The sequence below is a fragment of the Pleuronectes platessa genome, chromosome 6 (genome assembly GCF_947347685.1).
Source record: "Pleuronectes platessa chromosome 6, fPlePla1.1, whole genome shotgun sequence".
In the NCBI taxonomy this organism is placed as follows: Eukaryota; Metazoa; Chordata; class Actinopteri; order Pleuronectiformes; family Pleuronectidae; genus Pleuronectes; species Pleuronectes platessa.
This window is the reverse complement of record NC_070631.1, coordinates 862299-887269: the sequence shown is the minus strand read 5'-3', so window position 1 is coordinate 887269 and position 24971 is coordinate 862299. Positions and strand designations below refer to the sequence as shown.

The 24971-nt window shown below is 43.0% G+C and overlaps 2 protein-coding genes and 1 long non-coding RNA gene across 7 annotated transcripts; 1 reads left to right on the top strand and 2 right to left on the bottom strand.

The window, feature by feature from the left end:
- The first annotated feature begins 1070 nt into the window (after window positions 1-1070).
- Window positions 1071-3407, top strand: LOC128441984 (uncharacterized). 2 transcript variants are annotated; one of them, XR_008338789.1, is made up of 3 exons: window positions 1071-1227; window positions 2740-3004; window positions 3138-3407. It is a non-coding gene; the product is annotated as an uncharacterized LOC128441984 (long non-coding RNA). The 2 variants fall into 2 exon arrangements; XR_008338788.1 differs by having other exon boundaries at window positions 2740-3048.
- Window positions 3408-7512: 4105 nt separating this feature from the next.
- LOC128441969 (major histocompatibility complex class I-related gene protein) lies at window positions 7513-17152 on the bottom strand. Its single transcript, XM_053424113.1, has 8 exons — window positions 16985-17152; window positions 15175-15435; window positions 12652-12930; window positions 11113-11415; window positions 10298-10405; window positions 9986-10003; window positions 9133-9217; window positions 7513-8773 (listed from the first exon to the last, which is right to left on the bottom strand). Exons 1-7 carry the CDS (start codon window positions 17037-17039, stop codon window positions 9138-9140), a joined length of 1104 nt encoding a protein of 367 aa, XP_053280088.1. The 5' UTR covers window positions 17040-17152; the 3' UTR covers window positions 7513-8773; window positions 9133-9137.
- A 1924-nt stretch (window positions 17153-19076) lies between these two features.
- si:dkey-150i13.2 (mitochondrial carnitine/acylcarnitine carrier protein) lies at window positions 19077-24885 on the bottom strand. 4 transcript variants are annotated; one of them, XR_008338782.1, is made up of 10 exons: window positions 24493-24885; window positions 23782-23874; window positions 23393-23520; window positions 22584-22674; window positions 22130-22247; window positions 21976-22048; window positions 21784-21893; window positions 20793-20914; window positions 20515-20646; window positions 19077-19294 (listed from the first exon to the last, which is right to left on the bottom strand). XR_008338782.1 is itself a non-coding variant. In XM_053424117.1 (9 exons), exons 1-9 carry the CDS (start codon window positions 24592-24594, stop codon window positions 20584-20586), a joined length of 900 nt encoding a protein of 299 aa, XP_053280092.1. In that variant the 5' UTR covers window positions 24595-24885; the 3' UTR covers window positions 20061-20583. The 4 variants fall into 4 exon arrangements, 1 of the variants encoding a protein (XP_053280092.1); XM_053424117.1 differs by lacking the exon at window positions 19077-19294 and having other exon boundaries at window positions 20061-20646; XR_008338783.1 differs by lacking the exon at window positions 19077-19294 and having other exon boundaries at window positions 20619-20646; window positions 20793-21215; window positions 21317-21893.
- Between the last annotated feature and the right edge of the window lie 86 nt (window positions 24886-24971).

Genomic DNA, 24971 nt, shown 5'->3' with positions numbered 1-24971 from the left:
TGATATATATGTATGATAATGTATTTGTAGGATAATGTACTTATATGATAATGTACTTGTAGAATCATTTATTCATAAGATAATATGTTTTAAAGATCATTTATACGTAGTGCAACACATTTGTAAGATAATGTGTTTATTGATTATTGTATTTGTAGGATCATGTATTTGTACCAGTGCAGTTTCTGTCTACATCTTTCTACACATTTATTTTTCCAGATTCATACGAGGTCACCATGACCTTTACTTGTGACCTCTGACATCTCACCAGTTCATCTCAAGCTGAAGAAATTCCCTCTCAGAGGTCAGAGGTCACATTCAAGAGGTCAACACATATTGTGTGAGTCCAGGTGAACTTCACCTTTGACCTTTGACCTTTGACCAACAAAACTAATCAGTTCGTCCAGAATCCAAATTTGTACCAAATGTTAAGAAACTCCCTGAAGGAATCCCAGATATATCTCAAGTCATGAGTGTGGGACAGACAGACACACACCTGGAAACAAGCCCACCCCCCCACAGAGGCAAACCACTGACTAACACAGATGAGCCCCATGGTGAAGACACACAATTTAATAACACAAGATAGTGAACGTGAACTCATATTTTACTGTTTCACTCACAAGTTAAATAACAAAACCGAAGCAGAAAGAGAACACGAGCATCAGACTCAGTTCTGTTGTGTTGCTGAAAACTGCTCACACAAGAGAAACTTAACTCTTGTGTTGATGTTTGAACAGCTGATGTTGTGTTTCATTTCTGTTTCACTCTCGACTTTCTGTCCACGAAGCATTTTGTAAAACGTCTCATCACTCGTGTTCCTCTGAATCGATGTGAGTGACACTGAGGCTCGGTGGAGAAGAGGCTCCTCCCACACTCGACCATCAGAGGTCACAGAGACAGTTCAACAGAGACACTGTGAGGGAGTGATGTCCACTCATTGAGAATGAATGTGTGTGTGTCTGTGTGTGTTTAGGTTAGATCTCTTGTTCAGTTCCCACAGCGCCCCCACCAGGCACAAACAGCACGTCCCTGTTTCTGGTAAATCACGTGACTCTTCTCTGTTCTCTGGTCACATGACTCTGAGTCCTGACGCTCTGATCTGAGGACGGATCACACTGATGCTTTCATTTGTCTCGTTCAGGAGACTGAGGCTTCTTGTCCTCCTCGTTTGTCCACATTCCTCTGGTGTCCAACACAACACTACCTGCACAAACACAATCAAAGGTAAACAGTGATCACACTTTGCAACACACACACATACACACACACACACACACACACACACAATACAAATAAAGTGTGTACATTCACTTAAAAATGACAGACACTGCATCGTTTAAAGGTTCAGATACAGATTATTAGCATGTTAAAAGAACATGTGAACATGGGCTGTGAACTTGTTGATGCAGCAGCAGTGACTCATTACTCCAGATGAGACCAGAAGCTGATTCAAGACCAGCTCGTGTGTCTCATGACCTTGTGTGACCTCTGTCCAGATTCTCCTCCGGAAAACCTGCAGAGCATTAATAATAATAATAATGATTTGTTATGGAAAATTCTAGTGACCAGTGTCTAAGGTTGTGGAAATCCCCTGACTAGTTGTCTCACTGCTGTGATCTTGTCAAACAGGGAGTTTTCCACAGTGGACGGACACAGCAGATAGACACAGAGCAGGATTTCATATCTTTTTTCTTATCACGTTTTATGAAGCACCTCTTTGTATAAGTTCTGGCTTTTTCACACTTGCAGCCAGTTGGTCCATCCTGAGCACTAGGCTTGTTGTGTAAACTCTGCAGAGCTTACTATTATAAAGACTCAATGGCAACTCCAGTCTGAGAATTTCATTATTTCAAATGTCAAGATGAATTTCCATCACAGATTGGCGTCACGAACAGGATCCCTTGAAAGATCGTGTGGACCCCAGAAGTCTTCGGTGGCTGATCACCCGGGAGAGAGATCTTCTGCCTCTACCTCCATCACTGAAGAGAAGAGAGGACTGAAGGGACTGGGGTCTGGACCTTCTTCACAGGGATCCAAAGACCTCTCTTTGGTCATCTTAAATCTGCTGAGATGTTGAAATTCTGATTTTCACGAATGTTTAGATGATTTCTCAAATACGAAATCAAACATAAGAAATAATACATTTAAAGGGTTTTATTTGGAACGGTTGTATTAGTCATTCTCTCTGGATTATTGTGGATTATTAATGTTAATCTGACCCATCTTGTGGCATCATCCTAGTTGAAGGCTTTCTTCTGTTCAGCCGCGAAAGAAACAAGGATTCGTGGAGACGTCCACGTCTTAAATTAGAGTGTTGTGAAAATAGTTGATGAGTCCTTTTTCACACAGCTAATTAATAAGGTTATGAAAATTGTTGATAAGCCAATTTCATAGACCAGATAGGATGGGTATCAAGGGAAGTCAAGGACCCCAAAGCCCAGAGGGTCCTACTGTGGACTCTGTGGTTGCAAGGCTCGGATGGGAAAGTGTGACATTTCTTCCAGTATGGTCCAGAGACTTTGCTTTTCCTCATAACAGCTCATTCAGCGTCGACATTATTTTTTTTTTTACTTTCAAGAGAGAAACTCCTCGAGAAAGAGGAAGAATTACAAATAACATGAAAAGAGTCAGAGTGTAGGGACAGAAGACGATCATCTAAACAGATGGCTACGGTTGACAAGAAGGAAACTGAGTGTTAAAGTAATCCTATAGATCTCTGTGTTCTCCTTTTGAAAGGGTGTGGCAGTCCTCTTCTCAACGCCTGCCTTCTCCTCACCAACGACAAAACCCTCCTCCACATGATGCAGAGACCAGACTCCACCAATCAACGCTCAGGCCCATCTCAGACGCCACCCACCGCTCTCCCAGTCTATGGAGACGGGGGAGGACTGAATGATGACGCCACCTCTTCCTCATCTCTAGGCCCCACTGACTTGGATAAGATGTGTCCTCACTGGGGGGGGAGATCTCCATCTGACTCCACCAGACTGGGATGATGCGGGTAATGCAACACACTCCTCAACGCCCTGAGAACCGCCTTCCCCGGTAAAATTGACATGTCCAAAATAACGGGGTGCGGTTTGCCCAACCTGTCCTCTTCTCTTCTCACTGTTTGTCTTTGGAACATTTTCCAGATGAAATCGTAGGAGACTTCCTCTCAAGTCTGACTGTCCTGTTTGATCAACACAGCGTTATGATGCAGGCTGTGTCCACCCTGTGAAGGCCGAGCAGACCAGATAACACTGAGAGCAGAGCCATCTTCACTGAACCAGGAGGAGAGGGGCGTGGCCGTGGGAGAAGCTTCTCTCCACAACCCAAAACTCCCAAAGACGAGTGTTTCATCTGCAGAGGAAAAGGACACTGGGCCACGAACTGCCCCAGCGGCGAGGGGCCGGGGAGACAAGAACTTTAACTGACTGAACTTTACAGAAAGTGAGGGGGGGGCAGACGGGGGGGGAGACGTCCAGCTACCCACCGAGGATCAGAGAAAGGGAAGTGAAACACACACACACACACAGAAGCTCCGGCACACACACAAATACATGCCACTGCAAAGAAGTATCAGCCTGCATTACTAACCGCACACACACACACACACACCAGATTACACACAACTTTGTGGTACTTATGTTAATTACAATAGTGATGATTTAAGAAAATGCCTCAACTCCAAGTTAACGGTCACAAACTTAATGTGATGGTTGACTCTGGTGCAGGTTGTTCTGTGGTTAGGATGTCAGATTATCAAACATCTCCTGAGATGAGTGGTCACTTCATATTCTTTCAAATGCGCCGCTCAGTTAGACAAACATCCCATAAGGTTTGAACATGATTTTCTGTTGTCTCCCTGTTGCCCAATGAATCTATTAGGAAGAGATTGGATGATTGTGTTAGGCCTCAATTCAGTATCCTCCTCTGATGGAGTGACGGTTACACACAATTCTTCTTCACCCACCTTCACAATGTCACAGACCACACATCAGCAGCTGTTTGTTTATCAGGGGAAACTTCCTGTAAAGGCCTCCACTGATCTGCTCTCCACGTCACTCTCTCTTGTCACCCCTCTTTCTGATTTCATGCAAACTGATTCATTGCACTGCACTTCACATGTGACACACACAGCAGATCACGTTTATGAAATCTCTGTTTTTGCTTTTTTCTGATGATTCTCTACTGTTTTTTGGTCTGGTTCCAGGAGTGCAGCTGTCGTCTCACTCACTGACCAGCAGGAGGCAGTGTTTTGTATCTCAAATTCCAGCCCTCACATCCTGCTCTCCCAGTCCCATGATGACCAGTGGCAGGACTTAGGCCCATTTGTCAGATCATGCCAGGCTGTCGTGGATTGGCAACCCACAACCAGGCCTGATGTAATGTGTTCCCCCAGTCTGAGAGCATCTGATCTCAAAATGTCTCCAACCTTCTGTTCTCCAGCCACACGCTCATTTGTTGGGACTGAACATCACCTTCATTCTTATGCAATGTGGTCCAGCCCCTCTGATGTTTCTCCTTTACTTTCAGATCTCCCTGAAACACTTTAGGCAAAGGACAATTATGATGTGGGTCTCATCAGAAACTGTGATCCATTCAAAATCACTCCAAAATCTGATTATAGACCATATAAACAACAATATCCACTCAGACAAGAAGCAGTGGAGGGGATACGTCCTGGGTTTGAATCCTTGTTGCAGGCTGGTGTAAATGTCCCCTGCCCTGATTCACTGGTCCGCACTCCACTGTTCCCAGTTAAGAAGATCAGAGACAAAGGTCAATCTACTGAGTGGTGGTTTGTGCAGGATTTGAAGGCTGTTCCCAACCAAACACACTGCTTTCCCAAATTACACCTTATGCAGCGTGGTTTTCCGTTGTAGACTTTTTTGTGTGTTCCTGTCCACAAGGAGAGACAGTACTGGTTTGCTTATAATGTGAAAACAAGGACACAACCATGGCATCCATTTTGACATCCAGGGTTGTGTGGCCTGAGAGGCTCACTATTCGTGTTACTCATGATCTCCTTGATTAGTGTTATGCACATTAATTTGTCTGAGCACACTCCTGTAAAAGTCTCTGATGATCTAACAAACTCCTCTTTTCCTACAGTGTCCTCTCAGACCCATAAAGTGATTCAGGTCCCTTGATCTGTAACTGATTCCCCATCCCTCCCTACCTGGACACTGACAGCACAGATGACTCTGATGACGATACTCAAATTTAGTTTTATTTTACACTTTTTATTTTTTATTTTCATTTTCTTTTTATGTTATTTTCTCCCTCCAGCTTGCTGTTGTGTTTCTTAGTGATTTCACTAGACAAAAACAGCTACTGCAATTATCCTTTCAACTTCATACTGTGTGATGCCTTAATTTGAAGCGCTGTGAATTTCTAAGGTTGATGTAAATAACTTTATGAAGTTTGTACATACTTAATAATAATTACATTCCACTTCAGTCCATCCTGGGTGAGGGATCCTCACATGTGGCTCTCTCTAAGGTTTCTACTTATTTATTTTTTAGTAGTTTTCTTCCTTACGCTTCATGAGGGTTAAGGACAGAAGATGTCACACCACGTTAAAGGCCTATTAGACAAATTGTGATTTGTGAATTGTCTATACAAATGAAATGTGATTGTTTGATTGATTAATCAATTTTACTTCCTGGCTTGAATTTTTAAAGGTTTCACTGGATATATTTTCAACCTTAGATATATTATATGTTGATATTTAACCGTTTATTACATTTTAATATCAGTTTCTTTTGCCAATCAATACAGTATGTTACATTTTGATAATGTTTAATGTGATGATGATTTTGTTTGACCTGATTTTCTTCCATTTTCATTTTGAATTCTTGCTCAATTACAGGAAAAGGACTTTTTTTTCTTTCCACAAAAACAGCAGCAGCTTCCTGTTGTGGCCTCATCACCAGTGACTCTGTATGTAGGATTGCAGACTCTGTGATTTTCTTCTATGATTTGATGTTTGTTATTGATATTAATTATGATGTTGATTATGATGTTTCTTGATTATTTTTCGTTAGTGATCATATTTTTATTGATGATCAAATGGGGGAGTGTAATGGAAAATATCACTGACCAGTGTCTAAGGTATTGGAAATCCCCTGACTAGGTGTCTCACTGCTGTGATCCTGTCTACCTGACAGGATGGAACCCTTATTTGGTGATGGTTTCCTTCTAACTGGTACCAGGGATGGAAGGACACAGCAGATAAGACAGAGGATGATCTCATGTCTTTCATGTCTTCTCTTTTTTTTTCATATCATGTCTTATGAAACGCCTCTTTGTATAAGTTCTGGCTTCTGTGAACTTGCAGCCAGTTGTTCCATCCTGAGCACTAGGCTTGTTGTGTAAACTCTGCAGAGCTTATTATTATAAAGACTCAATGGCAACTCCAGTCTGAGAATTTCATTATTTCAAATCTCAAGATGAATTTCCATCACAATATCAAAACCAAATTATACAAACTGTATATAAAGCCTGTCCCCTGCTGATCCTGTGTTTTACTTTTCTCACTATGAAGAATTTACCTTGAATACATTATGACTGTATGGTTAAATACAGATAATGTGCAAATTAAACTATTAAAAATAAAATCTGAATTATGCACAGAATAAGATTTGATGTAAACTAAATATTCTTATTATTTTCTGTGAACGAGAGACAAAATAACTCGTTTTTTTTCTTATTATTATTAGTAATAATAAGGATGATATGAATAGATGGTACTATTTGTAAGGTTATGTAAGGCCTCCTACAGATCGACCCAAAGAGGAGCTCACACCACAGAGAGTCTCTCACAACCAGTTCCTGCATTGGTCCACATGAAGGAGGACATGGAAGGCCCATAGTAAGTCACTGGTTTCAGTCGCAGATGTTAATGGAATGAGTTGTGATTGATTGTTCACTGACTAATCCGCTGATTTGTGTTTTTTTCAGTTGAATGAATTGTCTGGACAACATGGAGGTCTAAGACTTGGATGAGGAAGAGGATGATGAGGATGAGGACTTTTGCTCGGCCGTCCCACATTCAGAGGACACAGGCTCAGCTGCTCCTCACTCCAGGGACGGGGTTGAAGACCTGGATTCCCCATGGGAGGAGACACTGCTGCTGCTGAACCAGACGCAGAGGAACCACCTGAGAGATGAAGCTCAGGAGACACAGATCTGTGAAGAGACGCTTCCTGCCAGAGCCAGCAGTCTGAAGAGGGTGAGGACGTTTGCTCGGCCGTCCCACATTCAGAGGACACAGGCTCAGCTGCTCCTCACTCCAGGGACGGGGTTGAAGACCTGGATTCCCCATGGGAGGAGACACTGCTGCTGCTGAACCAGACGCAGAGGAACCACCTGAGAGATGAAGCTCAGGAGACACAGATCTGTGAAGAGACGCTTCCTAGCAGAGCCAGCAGTCTGAAGAGGGTGAGGACGTGTTCAGTCAGAGTTGTCAAGAGAGTAAAGTTAGTGGAAATAGTATAAATTAAGAATATAGAAAGATTCAAGTTTCAAGTTTCAAGAGTTTATTGTCAAACGATCACATTCAACAGTCACAGGCTCTTTTAGCAATGCTCAGAATATTACCAGCAAAAAATATTGAATAAAATAATAAAAACATAGAATATCGAAAATTTAAAATAGAAAATAATATATATATACACCTAAAGAAAAAAACAATAGTGCAATTATGCTACGGTGCTGGTTTAGTGGAGTTACTGCAGATCAGAGGAGTTTATAAGTCTTATGGCCTGGGGGGTGAAACTGTCTCTGAGCCTTGTTGTGATGTCACTCATCTCAATATGAAGTTGATCTGATGAAAGCCCTGGTACAAGCACCTCAAAGTCAAAATGTGGAATATGTCCAAAATGGCCACTAAATGCAAAAGGGCGGAATGCCTGTTGCGTTTTTCAAATTGCCCCTTGAGACTTGTTTGTTTGTCTGGTCATGATACACCTGTGTATTTTTGTGAAGATCGGTCAATGTGAACGTGTTCCAGGGGGCGCTGTTGAGCCATTTTACCACGCCCATTTAAAATTACTCCAGAATACAAACATTTTCCCCACGTTCTAATTTTCTGCAAAGTTTGGTATGAAGTTGACCAAGTTAAAGCCTCAAAAAAACAAATCATTTGCCTGAAAAAATAATAACAACAACAACACACGTTGACAGATAGCTTACTGCCAACTTACGAAAGATAAGTTCAGTAATTTTGAGTTTTTCAAACCTTTTCATTTTTTTACAGTGTTAACAAGGCTAAAACAGAAAAGTCCCTTGTGCCTAAAAACTAACAGAAATTATTTACAGAAAATTTCACATGAGACACTTAAAACATCCCACAACCCTTTTATAATTCTCCAGTAAAATAAAATTTAAAGGTGAAGAACAAAGCAAAGCATGAATAAAACCAAACAAACCAAAAACAAGCAACTCTGGATTCATTCATTTCTGGTTCAAATTTTGAAATAAAATAAAATTTGAATATTTAACTTGTTTTACTTCACTTCAGGTTAAGAAAAAGTAATAATCCTCATTTGATTTACCAATAATTAAACAAACATTTATCAGAGGGAAGTTTACATTTCTTATTTTTAACTAAAAGATCAAATTTAATCAACGCCACCATTTATTTTTCATATTTATCAGTTGTGTTATTTGTATTTCAATCAATGTTTGACCCTGAATATCACTTTATGATTTGAGTGATGAATAATCAATGAGTTCCAGTGTAAAGGGGAAACTGTGGTGACACTGCTTCTCGTCCATGAACCTGAAGAGACAAAATAAATAAAAATGAAATGTTCAGTTCCACAAAGCCACGTATTTTATGTATTTACAGTATTGAGACCTAATATTTCCATGATTCTCTCCGTGAATTTAAAGTTAACACTGGTCTTAACTTGATAAGCCCAAAATATTTGGTTTATTAACATCTGAATTGTTGTGTCACTGCTGATAATTGAGTTTTCATTCAACATTTAATCTGTCCTATTAACGTGAAGGTTTCTGATCTGTGCATCGCTCTCAGCAGATGTTTTTATATCTAATACAAACAGAGGTTTTACAGCTGATCACACACATGTTACTTTGCACTTAGTTCAGTTTTGTTGAGCAGATGAAGCAACTCACTGTGTTCAGGAGGACGTCTCACTTGGAGAATTAGAACCTCCATCAGCTGATCTCAGCGGCTGTGAGCAACCTGGATCTTTTCCAGCTGTGAGGTCAGAAACACATCGTTAGTCCATCCTCCTCTGAACAGACACTTTCATTACAAACCACCAACACTGCAGGGAACAGTCCTGAAACTCTCTCCAGCACCAAATCAACTCTATCTAATCTACAGAGGGTTTACTAGAGTCCTGCACTGGGTCAGGTTCCTGTGGGGAGACTGGTATCCACTGAAATAAATATGAGCAGAAGTGGAGACGAGGCCTGAGGGAACATTTGTGGAGATTCTGAAGAAATTCCCTCGAGGCGTTTCTGAGATATCGTGTTCACAAGATGAGCAGCCTGAAAACATGACGCCTCCCTGACTGTCTCCGGTGTGGACCAGTACAAAGTGGACCAGTAAGAAGTGGACCAGTACAAAGTGGACCAGTACAAAGTGGACCAGCACAAAGTGGACCAGTACAAAGTGGACCAGTACAAAGTGGTCCAGCACAAAGTGGACCAGCACAAAGTGGACCAATACAAAGTGGACCAGCACAAAGTGGACCAGCACAAAGTGGACCAGCACAAAGTGGACCAGCACAAAGTGGACCAGTACAAAGTGGTCCAGCACAAAGTGGACCAGCACAAAGTGGACCAATACAAAGTGGACCAGTACAAAGCTGACCAGTACAAAGTGGACCACAGAGGTGTTGGGGGAGTTGTATAGAACTGGACATGTTAGAACTTTCAGCTGCTGTGCTAACGTGACATGATGACCTCATGAAGCTCGTTAGTATAAAAAGAAAACAGTAGAAATGGAAGTTTTACTTACCAGTTGAAGTACATTGGGCTGAAATAAAAAGAAAACACAAATGATTTCAGTTATTACAGTAGAAACACAAACAGGATTGTGTCATGTTCTCCTCAAACGATCGACAACACACTGTCCCTTGTTGTTGTTTGTGTGCAGAGCTCTTTACAAACAGTGTGTGGAGCAGAGGGAAGTTAGAAACTGTGTGTGAACCCTGCAGCTCTGGAGACACAAGCTGGTGTGTGAGGAACTGACCTTTGTCTCACCAGCATTAATCAGAAAGTCTCCAAACACCAAGACACATTGGACAAAGCTTCTGTGTTGGTCTCTCACCTTTCTTCCTCCTGTACACCATGAGTCCGATGACAGCGCTGACGGCAGCCAGAGCCACCACTGCAGCGATGATGAAGATGATGATGAAGGTCACGCTGGTGGGCTTCTCTGTTGAGTGGAATAAAAAAACAAACCATCACAACCTGAACAGATGAACCACAATCCTGTCCTGAGACACAACAGACACACACAGACACTCAACGTGTGAGTTTGTCCTGCTGTTGTTTCTCCTCTCAGTTTCCATCTGTACATAATGACTGGATCTGTGCTTCTTCACACTGGTTCGTCTTTCACAGTCACTGGTTGAACTGGTTATGAACTGAAGACATGAACCTGACTGTCTGTTGTGACTCGAGGTGAAGAACCAGAGATTTGTTTGTTTTTTCTGCTTCATTAATTCTGCAGAATAAAAGTTTTCATGTCAAACATCCACCCTGATCCCAGTAGGTCTGTGAAAGGCTCACATCTGACCAGTGACAAACCAGTCTGGCTCCAGTTGAGACCTGCAGAAACACTTCATGGAATAAAATCATACAAGTGAATTTAAACATTTATAAATGTGTGAATCTAATTGATCAATGATAATAATAATAGTAATAAAATCCTCAGACACATTAAAACTCACTTCATTCTTCAGGGTCACATGATGGTGGGGGGGGGGGGGCACAGTTACTGGTTTAACACTGGTCTAAATGTATTTATAAACATTGATGAAAGAAAACTTCTCCTGCTTCACATCAGTCAACATGACCTGCAGGACTGTTACTGGAGATGAAACCTGTGTTTCCCAGTGTCCTCACTGGTCCCAGTCTCACCTCTGTTGGACTGGACTGAGTCCTCGTCCAGTTGGGTGACGATGTCCTCCTTCAAACCAGCGATCTGGAACACACACTCGTACCTCCCCCAGTCTTCAGGGGAGATGGAGGAAACCTTCAGGTCAGCACTCATCTGGAAGGTTCCATCATGGTTGGGGAGAACCTCTCCTCGGTACACGTCCTCAAGAAGCTCCTCCCCCTCTCTCCTCCAGAACAACACAGCACTGTCTGGGTAGAAACCAGTAGCGTGGCAGCTGACTGGAGAGGAGGGAGACTTCTGGAGGAGGGAGATCCTGGGACGCTCTGGGGAGGAGAAAGAAAGACAGTTTATGGGTTATTATAATGTATTAAATACTAATAACATCATTCCTGTTGGATTCCAGTTCTGTTGCATTAGTCATGTCTGTTAATAAACGAGACAAGAGGGAGACAGAGAGGAGGAGCAGGAGAGAGAGAGAGAGAGAGAGAGAGGGGGGGAGGAGGAGGAGGAGGAGAGGGAGAGAGAGGAGGAGGAGGAGAGACGAGAGAGAGAGAGAGGGATGAGGAGGAGGAGGAGGAGAGAGGAGGAGGAGGAGCAGAGAGAGAGAGAGAAAGAGAGAGAGAGAGATGGATAAGGAGGAGCAGGAGAGAGAGAGAGAGAGAGGGATGAGGAGGAGGAGGAGAGAGGAGGAGCAGGAGAGAGGAGGAGGAGAAAGAAAGACAGTTTATGGTTTATTATAATGTATTCAATACTAATAACATCATTCCTGTTGATTCCAGTTCTGTTGCATTAGTCATGTCTGTTAATAAACGAGACAAGTGGACAAACTGAGACGTGAGAGAGAGACAGAGGCTGAAGTGATGCAGAGACACTGGGGAGGACGATATGAGGTCAAAGTAATATCACAGTATTTATTGACAGGTTTCATATCACAATATGTATAAAGTAAACTTCCTGTAGTGGACAGGTCCTGATCACTTCTGATTAATGTTGGTGTTTCTGTTAAAGTGCAAAGTGAGTGAAGGTCGGTCGGGCAGTGAGGAGAGAGAGAGACAGAGAGAGGAGGAGGAGGAGGAGGAGGAGGAGGAGACAGAGAGTGAGAGAGAGAGAGAGAGAGGAGGAGGAGGAGGAGGAGAAGGAGACAGAGAGTGAGAGAGAGAGAGAGAGAGAGAGAAGAGAAGGAGGAGGAGGAGAGGGAGACAGAGAGTGAGAGAGAGAGAGAGAGAGGAGGAGGAGGAGGAGGAGGAGAGGGAGACAGAGAGTGAGAAAGAGAGAGAGACAGAGAGAGGAGGAGGAGGAGGAGGAGGAGGAGAGGGAGACAGAGAGTGAGAGAGAGAGAGAGAGGGGGGGGGGGGGAGGAGGAGGAGGAGAGGGAGACAGAGAGTGAGAAAGAGAGAGAGAGACAGAGAGAGGAGGAGGAGGAGGAGGAGGAGAGGGAGACTGAGAGTGTGAGAGAGAGAGAGAGAGAGAGAGAGAGAGAGAGAGAGGATGAGGAGGAGGAGCAGACTGCTCCCCTCAGAAGGAGGAGCATTGAGGTGATGGAGGTTCTGTGATGTCACCTGTTCTCAGCAGAGAGCTCCTCCCCTGCTCCAGGTGCTTCTTCAACCAGGTAGGACACACCACTGTGTCGTAGTTCTTATTCTGAGCGAGTAGAACTTTATCTTGATCCCACTTCAGTTTGGTGATGACACTCTGAGGTGTTGGAGCGATCCACGTCTCTGTCTCATGGTCCCATGATATGAAGTCTTCTCCATCAAAACCATACTGCTGAAAACCATTAACTGCTCCAGTCTCATCGTCCCATTCACATCCAGACATGTACTGGAAGATGTGAACACCTGAGAGAGAGATCTGAACTGTTATATCACACATAGAGAGACACACACACACTCACTCTCTCTCTCACACACTAACACACTCACACACACACTCACACACACACACACACACAGAGACAAACACACAGACACACACGCACACACACACTCACACACACACTCACACACACACACTCTCTCTCACACACACACACTCTCTCTGTCACACACTAAAACACACACTCTCTCTCACACACACACAAACACACACACACACACAGAGACACACACACACACAGAGAGACACACACTCACACACACACTCTCTCTCACACACACACACACAGAGACACACACACACACAGAGAGACACACACTCACACACACACTCTCTCTCACACACACACACACACTCACTCTCTCTCACACACACACACACACACACACTAACACACACACTCTCTCTCTCTCACACACTCTCTCTCTCACACACACACACTCTCTCTCTCTCACACACACACACTCTCTCTCTCTCTCTCTCTCACACACTCTCTCTCTCACACACACACACACTCACATCCGTCTCCTAAACGTGTTTTATTTGTTTCATCCTGATTTCTCTCTGAAAATCGAGGAACCTGTTTAAACCCTAAAGAGATGAAAGCTGATCCTGGACCAGCCCCTGATCTGCTCCTGAGGTTCATGAGTTCTTCTCTGACCCACAACACATCCTTCCTCTGAGTTTACTGATCTCAACTCACTCACAGCTGTTGATCTTTATTATTTATGAAGTATAATCTTTCCAGCTGCAGTATATAAACGTGTTGTGTCTCTGACTCTGTGTGTGAGTGAATCTCATCTCAGGTGTGAGTCTGTGGTTCTGACTTTGTGGAAACTCTGAAGTTCATCTGCTGCTCTACGGATTCTTTATACATTCAAGCTTCAAACTAATCATTCTACAGTTGAAATTTACAAGTTTCAACTGAAGAAAACATCAGAAAGTAGAGAAAATGTCTGTGACTGTTTTTAATTCATCAAAAAGTACGAGAAGCAACAAACTCTGATATTTAATAAACTTCACAAAACATCTGAGATTTTTACCTGATGAACAAATTCTGATCATTTAAAAATCTATTGATCACATGTTTGATTGTGTGTGTGTGTGTTTATGTGTGTGATTTAGATTGTGTGTTTGATTGAGATTGTGTGCCAGTGTGTATGTGTAAGTGTGAGTGTGATTGTGTGTGTCTGTGATTGTGTGTATTTGTTTGTGTGGGTGAGTGAATATGATTGTGTGTGTGTGTTTGTTAATGTGTGTGAGGGAGATTTTGTGCGAGTGTGTACGTGTAAGTGTGATTGTGTGTGCCTGTGATTGTGTGTATTTGTGTGTGTGTTTGAGTGAATATGATTGTGTGTGTGTTTGTTAATGTGTGTGAGGGAGATTGTATGTCTGTGTGTAAATGTGTGTGTGTCTGAATGTGTGTGTGTCTGAATGTGCGTGTGTATGTGTGAATTTGATTGTGTGTGTGCGTGTTAATGTGTGTGAGTGAGATTGTGTGTGTAAATGTTTGTGTTTGTGTTTGCATACATTTATGTGTGTGTGGATATGATTGTGTGTGTGTGTGTGTGTTAATGTGTGAGTGAGATTGTGTGCTTGTGAGTTTGTATATGATTGTGTGTGTGTGTGTGTTTATGTTTGTGAGTGAGATTGTATGTCTGTGTGTGGAAATGTGTGAGTGTCTGTGTGTGAGTGTGTCTGAATGTGTGTTTGTTTGTGTGTACGTGTGAATATGTTTGTGTGTAAGTGTAATTGTGTGTGCAAATTTTTGTGTGTGTGTTTGCGTACGTTTATATGTGTGTGGATGTGATTGGGTGTGCGCGTTTGTGTGAATGTGATTTTGTGTGCATGTTTTTGTGAGAGAGTGAGTCTATGTTTTTGGTGTGTGTGTGTATGTTTATGTGTTTGAGTAATCTGGAGGTTGATTGTGTTTTTGTTTGTGTGAGTGTGTGTGTGATTGTGTGTGTGAGTGAGATTGTGTATGTTTCTGTGTGTGTGTGAGTGTATGTGTGTGTGTGCGAGTGGGATTGTGTGTGCGAGTGTGATTGTGTGTGCTTGTGTGTAAGAATGTGTGCGAGTGTGTGTGCCTTTATGTGTGTGAGGGTGTGATTGTGTCTGTGAGAGAGTGTGTGTATGTTTTGCTGTGTGAGTGTGATTGTGTGTATGTGTGTGTTGTGTTATTATTAGAGAGTGAAATGTAAACAAACCTCCAGTTTGGTTGAAGCGTTCCTTTAAGGTTTCCATGTTGGCTTTGTACCACTGCTGTGCACCCAAAGCTTTCTGAGTGTTCCTCTCCCAGTACTGTTCATCAGTTGCGTTTAACATCCAGTCCTGTTTGGGTTGTTCTTTCTTTGTGTTGCTGTCATAGTGAGTGATCTGAACATCATCAACCAAACCAACACTCACAAACTCTGGAAGGTTTGTGACTTGAGACGACGCAGTGTCAAAATACTTCAGAGAGTGAAGCCCTGCAAGAAAAAGATCAAGTTATGATTTTAGTTTTCAGATTAATAAATCACTGAGAGTCAAGAAGACATGATGCACATTCAACACAACTTCAGCTGCTGTGAGGGAAGCAAACACAAACACACAATCAGAGATACACAACTGCTCCAGAGTCCAGACTCTCTTTACTCTGAATATTCTGCTACGTCTTAAAAATGGATTCAATCTAATAACTCACATGTTTAATATTAATATTTTCTATTGCAGAGTATTTAATGTGAAGTGAAACTACTTCAGTTTCCAGTTACTCTCTGAGACTTTTATTCTTAAAGTCCTTAAATAGTTGGTTTCTCTCTCTTTATATATCCATATATTTATCCATATATAGCCATATACATTTATGATTTTTTTTTTTATGTATAGACTCAGAAAATATTTGACAACAACATAACAACATGTTCATTAGGTTGTCAACAACATTTCTGATTCAGATGCATCGACTGATAATAATTCATCTGTGTGTTTGTCACTGACATGAAACTGAGACTTGATGTTTCCATGTTGAACACAAGCTTCATTATTAATAACTATAAATCTGATAAGATAAAATCTGATTCTCTGTCTCCCTGGTTCTTTTCACTGACATCATTTACACTAGAGATTAATCTGTGTTTTGTGTTAGTAACAATGTGTGTGTTGATTGTGTTGGAGCAGGAGGTCACATTGATAACAGATCATTAATTATTAATATCTCATGTCAGTGACGTCACTCACGGTCTGTAGGAAAAGCAGGAAGCTGTTTGTGCTCAGCAGCTTCCTGTTATTATGGAAACAGCGCCACCTACTGACGACAATAAAAAACTCAAACCTGAGTCTTCACCTGATTTGTCAGTTTCCAGTTTAGATGAATTACAGGAGTTTGAGTCGCTGGGAGATGAATCATAAATTATTAAAATGATGCTAAAATATATTTATTTACATAAATAACAGTCTTGATTCATATCGACAGACTGAACCTGTTATTTCTTCACAACGTTATATAAACCAACATGAAACACGAGACACGTCATGAATAACTGAGTCTGAAATAATAAAGTTCATAATGTGCACGAGACCAGAAGCTCTTTGTTTCCTCGCTGAGTGGAAACGTGGCTTCGTGTTTCACTGGTTCCTGATTCATCCCAGTCTGTTGGACTCTTTCGCTTCAGACTCGCTGCGTCATTTGGTCCAGAACCAGTTCGGCCAGTGTGGATCTTACTGGTTCTGACCAGAGTAAGAAATCAAATAACAGCATCCACAGAAAGAAAAGTCCCTGTTCAGTGGATCTGTTCAGAAATAGAATCTAATCTTTCCTTCTGACATGAGATCGATGACATTCACCAACATGAACTTTGAAATCAAGTCTTTGAAACGTTATTAAACTTCTAGAATCTGCAGCGAAGGAACCGAACATCAAACATCACAAGAGACCTCGAATCATTTCAGTGTCTTTTAAAAACATGGAGCATTTTTCATTTCACTTCAAATCCACCGAATCCAATCAAATAAAGTAGAAACGTGACTTGAACTCACGAGCCGTCGCGCTGTGTGCTCCCGCCAGTAGAAGCAGGGAAAGAACCGAGAACATGGTGAGCGCTGGTGTGGTCCTCTGGACCGGGCTGAAGGTAGATGAGCTCCTGTCTCCACTGAGGGACCTGACTGTGGAGACAAGAGACGGAACCAGGGAGACGAGGACAAACTGGGAGGCGGGGACATCCTCTGAGCCAATGGGAATTTAGAATCAGCCTCTACGTCACTTAAAACCGGGTGAAACTCAGCCACTCAGGTTTTTGAGAAGGAAAAGTGAAAGTAACGAACTGCGTAGTGTTATAACTTCACACCTTGTGTAGTAGAATAATATGTTTTAAGATCATTTATACATAGTGCAACACATTTGTAAGATAATCTGTTTATTGATTATTGTATTTGTATGATAATGTACTTGTAAGATAATATATTTATGGATTGTTGTACTTGTAGAATAATGTATTAGTAGGATATTGTACTTGTAGAATAATGTACTTGTAGGATAATATAATTTTAAGATAATTTACACGTAGTGCAACACATTTGTAAGATAATCTGTATATTGATTATTGTATTTGTAGGATATTATACTTGTATGAAAATGTTCTTGTAGGATATTGTACTTGTAGAATCATTCATTTGTATGCTCTTATGTTTTTAATATCATTTATACATAGTGCAACACATTTGTAAGATAATCTGTTTATATATTTGTATGTTAATGTATTTGTAGGATATTGACTTGTATGATAACGTATTTGTAGGATATTGTACTTGTATGATAATGTATTTGTAGGATAATATAATTTTAAGATCATTTACACGTAGTGCAACACATTTGTAAGATAATGTGTTTATTGGTTATTGTATTTGTAGGATCATGTATTTATACCAGAGCAGTTTCTGTCTACATCTTTCTACACATGTATTTTTCCAGATTCAAACGAGGTCACCATGACATTTACTTTTGACCTCTGACATCTAACCAGTTCATCTCAAGCTGAAGAAATTCCCTCTCAGAGGTCAGAGGTCACATTCAAGAGGTCAAACACATATTGTGTGAGTCCAGGTGAACTTCACCTTTGACCTTTGACCAACAAAACTAATCAGTTCGTCCAGAATCCAAAATTTGTACCAAATGTTAAGAAACTCCCTCAAGGAATCCCAGATAGATCTCAAGTCATGAGTGTGGGACAGACAGACACACAACCTGGAAACAACCCCCCCCACCCCATAGAGGCAAATCACTGACTAACACAGATGAGCCCCATTGTGAAGACACACAATTTAATAACACAAGATAGTGAACGTGAACTCATATTTTACTGTTTCACTCACAAGTTAAATAACAAAACCGAAGCAGAAAGAGAACACGAGCATCAGACTCAGTTGTGTTGTGTTGCTGAAAACTGCTCACACAAGAGAAACTTAACTCTTGTGTTGATGTTTGAACAGCTGATGTTGTGTTTCATTTCTGTTTCACTCTCGACTTTCTGTCCACGAAGCATTTTGTAAAACGTCTCATCACTCGTGTTCCTCTGAATCGATGTGAGTGACACTGAGGCTCGGTGGAGAAGAGGCTCCTCCCACACTCGACCATCAGAGGTCACAGAGACAGTTCAACAGAGACACTGTGAGGGAGTGATGTCCACTCATTGAGGACCTGGTCTCTGTCCCACTGTGAAGGTCCCAGCACCTGAGGGCTCGTGTGTGAGGAGCAAAGACACAACTCAGTTCTCCTGCTCGTTCCAAATGTTTCCTCTTCTCCAATCATCTCTCTGAGAGGAACATTGGATCATTCCACCAGATTGAGCCTTGAACAGCTGTTTCAGGGAAATGATGAAAGTTTAAAGAGACGACTCATCTGTGTCTTGATGTGTTGTTTTATTAATACAGTATATTATATCATATCTTGGTTTTGGATGAGGTTTTACTGAAGGTTTAGTTTAAAGGTAGGACGGAAGGTTTGAGTGCGTCTCCAGAAAATCAATGTAAGTCAATTTAATGTCCTCTGTGTGTGTGTGTGTGTGTGTGTGTGTGTGTGTGTGTTTGTGTGTCTGTGTGTGTGTGTGTGTGTGTGTTTAGGTTAGATCTCTTGTTCAGTTCCCACAGCGCCCCCACCAGGCACAAACAGCACCTCCCTGTTTCTGGTAAATCACGTGACAGTTCTCTTTTCTCTGGTCACATGACTCTGAGTCCTGACGCTCTGATCTGAGGACGGATCACACTGATGCTTTCATTTGTCTCGTTCAGGAGACTGAGGCTTCTTGTCCTCCTCGTTTGTCCACATTCCTCTGGTGTCCAACACAACACTACCTGCACAAACACAATCAAAGGTAAACAGTGATCACAATTTGTAATGTAACACACACACACACACACACACACAATACAAATAAAGTGTGTACATTCACTGTAACACACGCTTTTTCATTCGGTTTTCTTATGAAGTCGCAACCAGAACATGTTTTGTTTTTCATGGTTGAATTCACAAACTGTTTTGTTTGTGAGAGTGAAACTAAAATGAAAATGAACTAACACCATCTCTACTGCACAATTCACTGTGGTCCAACGGAAAATGCTTAGCAGAAGAATAGTGCTTCACACCTTTAAGATAAATAGAAACCCGCTGATGGTTTATTGCCATGTTCCTCTAATGACACTCATCTCAGTTTGAAGTTGATCTGATGAAAGCCCTCAAAGTTAAGATGAGGAATATGGCCATAATGGACACTCAATGTAGTTTAGCTTCCTGTCTCGTTTTTCAAAATGCATATTTTTGTTTGTCCGGTCATGATACACCTGTGTATCGATTTATGTGAAGATCGTTCCAGGGGGCGCTGTTGAGCCATTTTGCCCAACCCTATTTCAAATTACTCCAGAATTCGTACATATTCACCACTTTCTAAGTTGATAAGAATTTGAGCAAGTTAAAGCCTCAAAAAGCAAATTCATTTGCCTGAATAAAATAAAACAATAATAATAATCCTTAAAATTTCAATAGAGTCTCCCACTGTTTGGTGCTCGGGCCCTACTAATATGACTAAATTCATAAGTAATAAAACAATGTTTCGACTAAATATCTTTGTACAACTGTTTATTGATTAGTGTCAGTGCTGGTTTGAGCCCCCAGGGGGGGGTGTTTTTGATAATCCCTCCTGTTGGTCTCTGGCCCTGGAATCAGCTTCACTAGGTTTCTATGACCTTCAGACATTTTCACATTTTATTTTATTGTGCACATTAAAACAAATGACTGCCCAGACTACCAGAGGCTCAGCTGGTGACACAGGGAACTCACTTTTTATTCAAACACTTTATTCACAAAGTTTATAAAACAGTGACTCGGTGCCTTTACAGAAAAATAAACACTGATTAATACTTTTAAAAGCATCTGAATAGTTTTAAAAAGGGATCAAGGCTCAGGGCTGAAACTTCAAGTATTAAATCATCATTTAGAAAATGTATTTGTAAAATTAAATGTAAAAATACATTTAGGAATACAAAGATTCTTCACATTTCACTTGGTGAAAATGTACAGAGAAGCAGAAGTAACTCTGGAGAGAAGCCGGACCAGTCGGGGCCTCTTCATGATGAACTGGTTTACTTCACCAACTGGGAGCGATCACGTTTAATCCCTTCAGAGCCACTTCAAAGCCCAAGAAACAGGCCTGAGGGAGAGAGGAGGAGGGAGGAGCTTCAGTGAAGACAGATGATGGACAGATGATGGACAGAGTCTGTGCTCTTCAGACAACACAGGGACACATGAGAGGAGACACAGAGCGATTCTAATGACACCAGAGAAGCTCAGTGTTACCGCGTTGGCAGGGAAGGCTCGGAGGAAGACGGGGTTGAATCCCTTATAGAGCGCCCTGGGGCCTTCCTCACGCAGCAGCGTTCTCAGGACGTCCACAAGTCCTCTGTACTTCCCCTCTGCAGCTACACACACACACACACACACACACACACACACACACACACACACACACACACACACACACACACACACACACACACAAACACACAGACACATACACACACAACAAAGTTAGATGAAAGTAAACCCTCTCTCCCGCTTCCTGTACGTGAAGAGATTTCAGACATCAAGTGTGTGTACATGTTGTGTAGTTGCTGTGTGTTTGAAGCCCCAGCAGGTTGTTGGGTCCGACTCATTCAAACAGGAACCTGTGGGGGACATCCAGGCGAGGGGCGGAGCCTGTAGAGCAGCAGGAGGCGGAGCCTGTAAAGCATCAGGAGGCGGGACATGACGTATAAACTCTGCTGTGGACAGATCAGTGTTGTTGTTTACATCTCCTCCACACCGGAGTCGGCCCTCATCACCAGAAGATCTGGAATCTCCTCGTGTTTCCAAGTGGACGTCTTCATCTTCTACGTGTCCGGCTCCTCTTCTTCATCCTGAGATGTTTGTGTTCTTCAGGTTTCACGTCACGTGTTAGAAACCTCATCAACACGTCCACTCGCTCACTGGGAAGCTTCCACACATCGTCCTGCTGGTTCCTCACATGGACTCACTCTGACATGTTACACACATTTTACCAGGAGGCTGCAGGAGAAGATCCAGAACTTCTCCAGAGACACTGACTCAGACATTAGTTACCACATCCAGAACCAGCAGAACACGTCAGGAACAAATCAGGAACATGTGAGGAACATGTGAGGATCACAGTGAGATCAGTATTGATAATAATGAACATTTGGTTGTCGTCCTTCAGCAGAAGAACCAGGTGAGTTAACATGCATGCAGCAGAGGACGTGTTGTGTATGAGGAGCTTCAGGTCGACTCAGACCTGTCTGGAAGTTGGACTTGAGGACGTCGGGGGGGAGAGCGATCGTCCAGTTCAAAATTCCGGCGACGCCCCCGGCCAGGAGGATTCTGGGAGTGCTCAGCTGAGAAACACTTGAAACACACAGCAGTGAAATCAGAGGGAGGTCATCTGAGGTGTATCAGCTCTTTGTGTAATGTTAACATGGACACTCACCTTTGACCCTCAGGTGTCAGGAAGTGTTTGAGGTATTGATATGTGAGGAAGTAGAGACCATTAGAAGGCACGTCTGTGAAGCAGAGGAAAACCAACATGGCTGTAAATCCATGCTGCCCTTTGGACTCAAAGCTCAGAGCAGAGTAAAGTTCACCTCTGATCAGAGTGAGCAGCGTCCCTTTGTAGACGCCGCGGAGCCCCTGCTCCCTGTAGAGCCGGAGCCCACAGTCCACTGGACCCGAGTACCGGGACTGACCGCTGCTCGCCTGCACCTGGACACACACAAGACCTATCATCAGCTTTTACAGTGGAGAGTACAGAGGAATCCAAGGCTGCATCCACACGGCTCAGGTTTAGTTTGAAAAGGGGCGTGTCCACCTAACTGCACGAGTGTTCTGGCTTCGTATCACTTTTAATCCCCTGAAAACACAAATCACAAACAGGAAGTAACTGGTTGTTAGCTGCAGAAAGAGCTCGGAGACGAAGGCTGTGACAGGAGCGAATCAGAGAAGGCCAACTTAGGACTGCAGAGAGCCAATCAGCAAGAGGCTGTCCCGCAGCCCGGCAGGTCTCAAACTCAGAGGAGTCCCCCCAGCGAGGCTCCTCACCTGCAGTAAACACTTGATCCTCTCTCCTGGAGCCACGATCACTGTGGTGAAGACGCCTGCCAGACATCCAGCCAGGAAGACCTGAGAGGGCCTGAGCACAAGACAACAATGAAAGGTCAGAGGTCAACGGATGAAAATATGGTCCAATAACACATTTTCCTGATATCATTCATTTCTCAAAACTCCAGAGGCCTCTGTCGTGGGCCACGTGGACGGAGGACGTCCTCCTCCTGCTCTGCTTGATGTCCCCCAGCAACAGAGCTGCTGGACACACTGACACTCGGGATTCTAACATGTGGATCGTTTGATTGATTTGATTGATTTGATTGATTTGATTGATTTGTCACCCAGACACAATCCATCCTGCAGTAGGTTTGGAGGAATCGACCCGTTGGAGTCTTGGTCTCAGGCTGTGATTGATTCACTTTTCATTGATGGGGTGAAACTCTCCTGGAGAACAGGAAACACATGTGAGGAGGAGCTGATCTGAGCTCAGAGGCAGATCCACCAGGACGGAAGCAGCCAACACGTGTGTCACCGACACATTCTCTACATTTATAGCTCGAGAGGCAGATGGGGTCAGAGGGAACAGGGCTGGTTGGGGGGGCAGGGTAACGTGAGGAGGGGGGTGTGCTGCAAATGAGCGAATGAAATCAGGGGGAAGGACAACAGAGGGACGGATTTATATAGATCACTATTCCAGGTATTGTGTGTGTGTGTGTGTTTTTGTGTCTCTGTGTGTGTGATTTTGTGTGTGTGAATGTGCATGTGTGTGAGTGTGTTTGTGTGTTTCTGTGTGTTTTACTAACGTTAGAAGTTGGCCGGGATCCGTCTGCTGGAGCTGTTTCCCCAGACCGAAGCCGAAGAAACTGATGGCCATCATCGGAGCCACGCCCGCCAGCGGCGCCCCCATTCCCCTGTAGAGGCCGAGGACACCCTGAACACACACACACACACACACACACACACACACACACACACACACACACACACACACACACACACACACACAAAATGAGACAAAACGGTGCAGCGGAGTGAGATGATGAACAGGAAACATGTTTAGTCATGTGACCTTCATGTCATATCTCCATGTGGTTTGAACTCTTCTTCTGCAGAGGTTCAGTGTTTGTTCACTGATCAACAGTGTGTGTGTGTGTGTGTGTGTGTGTGTGTGTGTGTGTGTTTGTGTTTTCACCTCTTTGGACACAGTCTTGCGGAAGCAGTCATATGTTCCTGTGTAGAGGACATACTGAGAGCAGGAGGCTTTGGGCTGTGTTTGTAGCCTCACCTGCAGAACATACACACACACACACACACACACGCACACACACACACACACACACACACACACACACACATACACACACACACACACACGCACGCACACACATACACACACACACACGAACAGACACACACTTTTCAGAAGGAGGGGTTAAGAGATAAGGGCACCACCCTCCAGTGTCTTTCGTGTCCCTGATAAACAAACTGACAGTTAACTGGGACATTTTAAGTTTGATGTTATGAATGAATATTCTTTCAGTTTACATATGTTAAAAAACATGAATTATTTCAGTGAAGTCCTTTGATTTGCTTGTATTAGTGTTTTATTTTCCTTTATAGTTATTAACTTAGAATTAACACGTGAGGTGTTGAAGTTGATCTGAAGTTTTACAGACTCTTCTCCAGGAAGCTGCAGCTTGTTGACATTTTAAGCTGATTTATCACTAATCCTCTCAACCTCCAGCTGATCACTGACTTCATGTGATCCCACCCTGCCACATACAGACAGTCTGTTATACAGTCTGTCAGTTTTACAGTCAGTGATATATAGTCTGTTATACAGTCTGTCAGTTACATACAGTCAGTCTGTTATATACAGATCTATATACAGTCAGTGATATACCTTGATGGTGTCCAGCGGGTGTCCAGCCAGCAGCAGACACGCTCCACCTACTCCTCCGGCCACGAAGTTCTTCAGCGGAGAAACTCTTGTTTCTTCCCCCATCTTCTGCCCACATGGCCCGGTCCTCACACCGAGTCTCACCGGACAGTCCCCGGTCCTCACACCGAGTCTCACCGGACAGTCCCCGGTCCTCACACCGAGTCTCACCGGACAGTCCCCGGTCCTCACACCGAGTCTCACCGGACAGTCCCCGGTCCTCACACCTCAGCTCCGCCTGTCTCAGCCTCTGTGTCTGTGTCTGTGTGTGGGAGGGATTGTTTGCTTGTCAGTGTGTTTGTGTGTGTGTGTGTGTGTGTGTGTGTGTGTGTGTTTGTGTGTGTGTGTGTGTGTGTGTGTGTGTGTGTGTGTGTGTGTATGTGTTTGACGTCACAGTCTACTTGGATACTTTGTAAACTTTGTGTCGTGTCAGCTGATCCAGG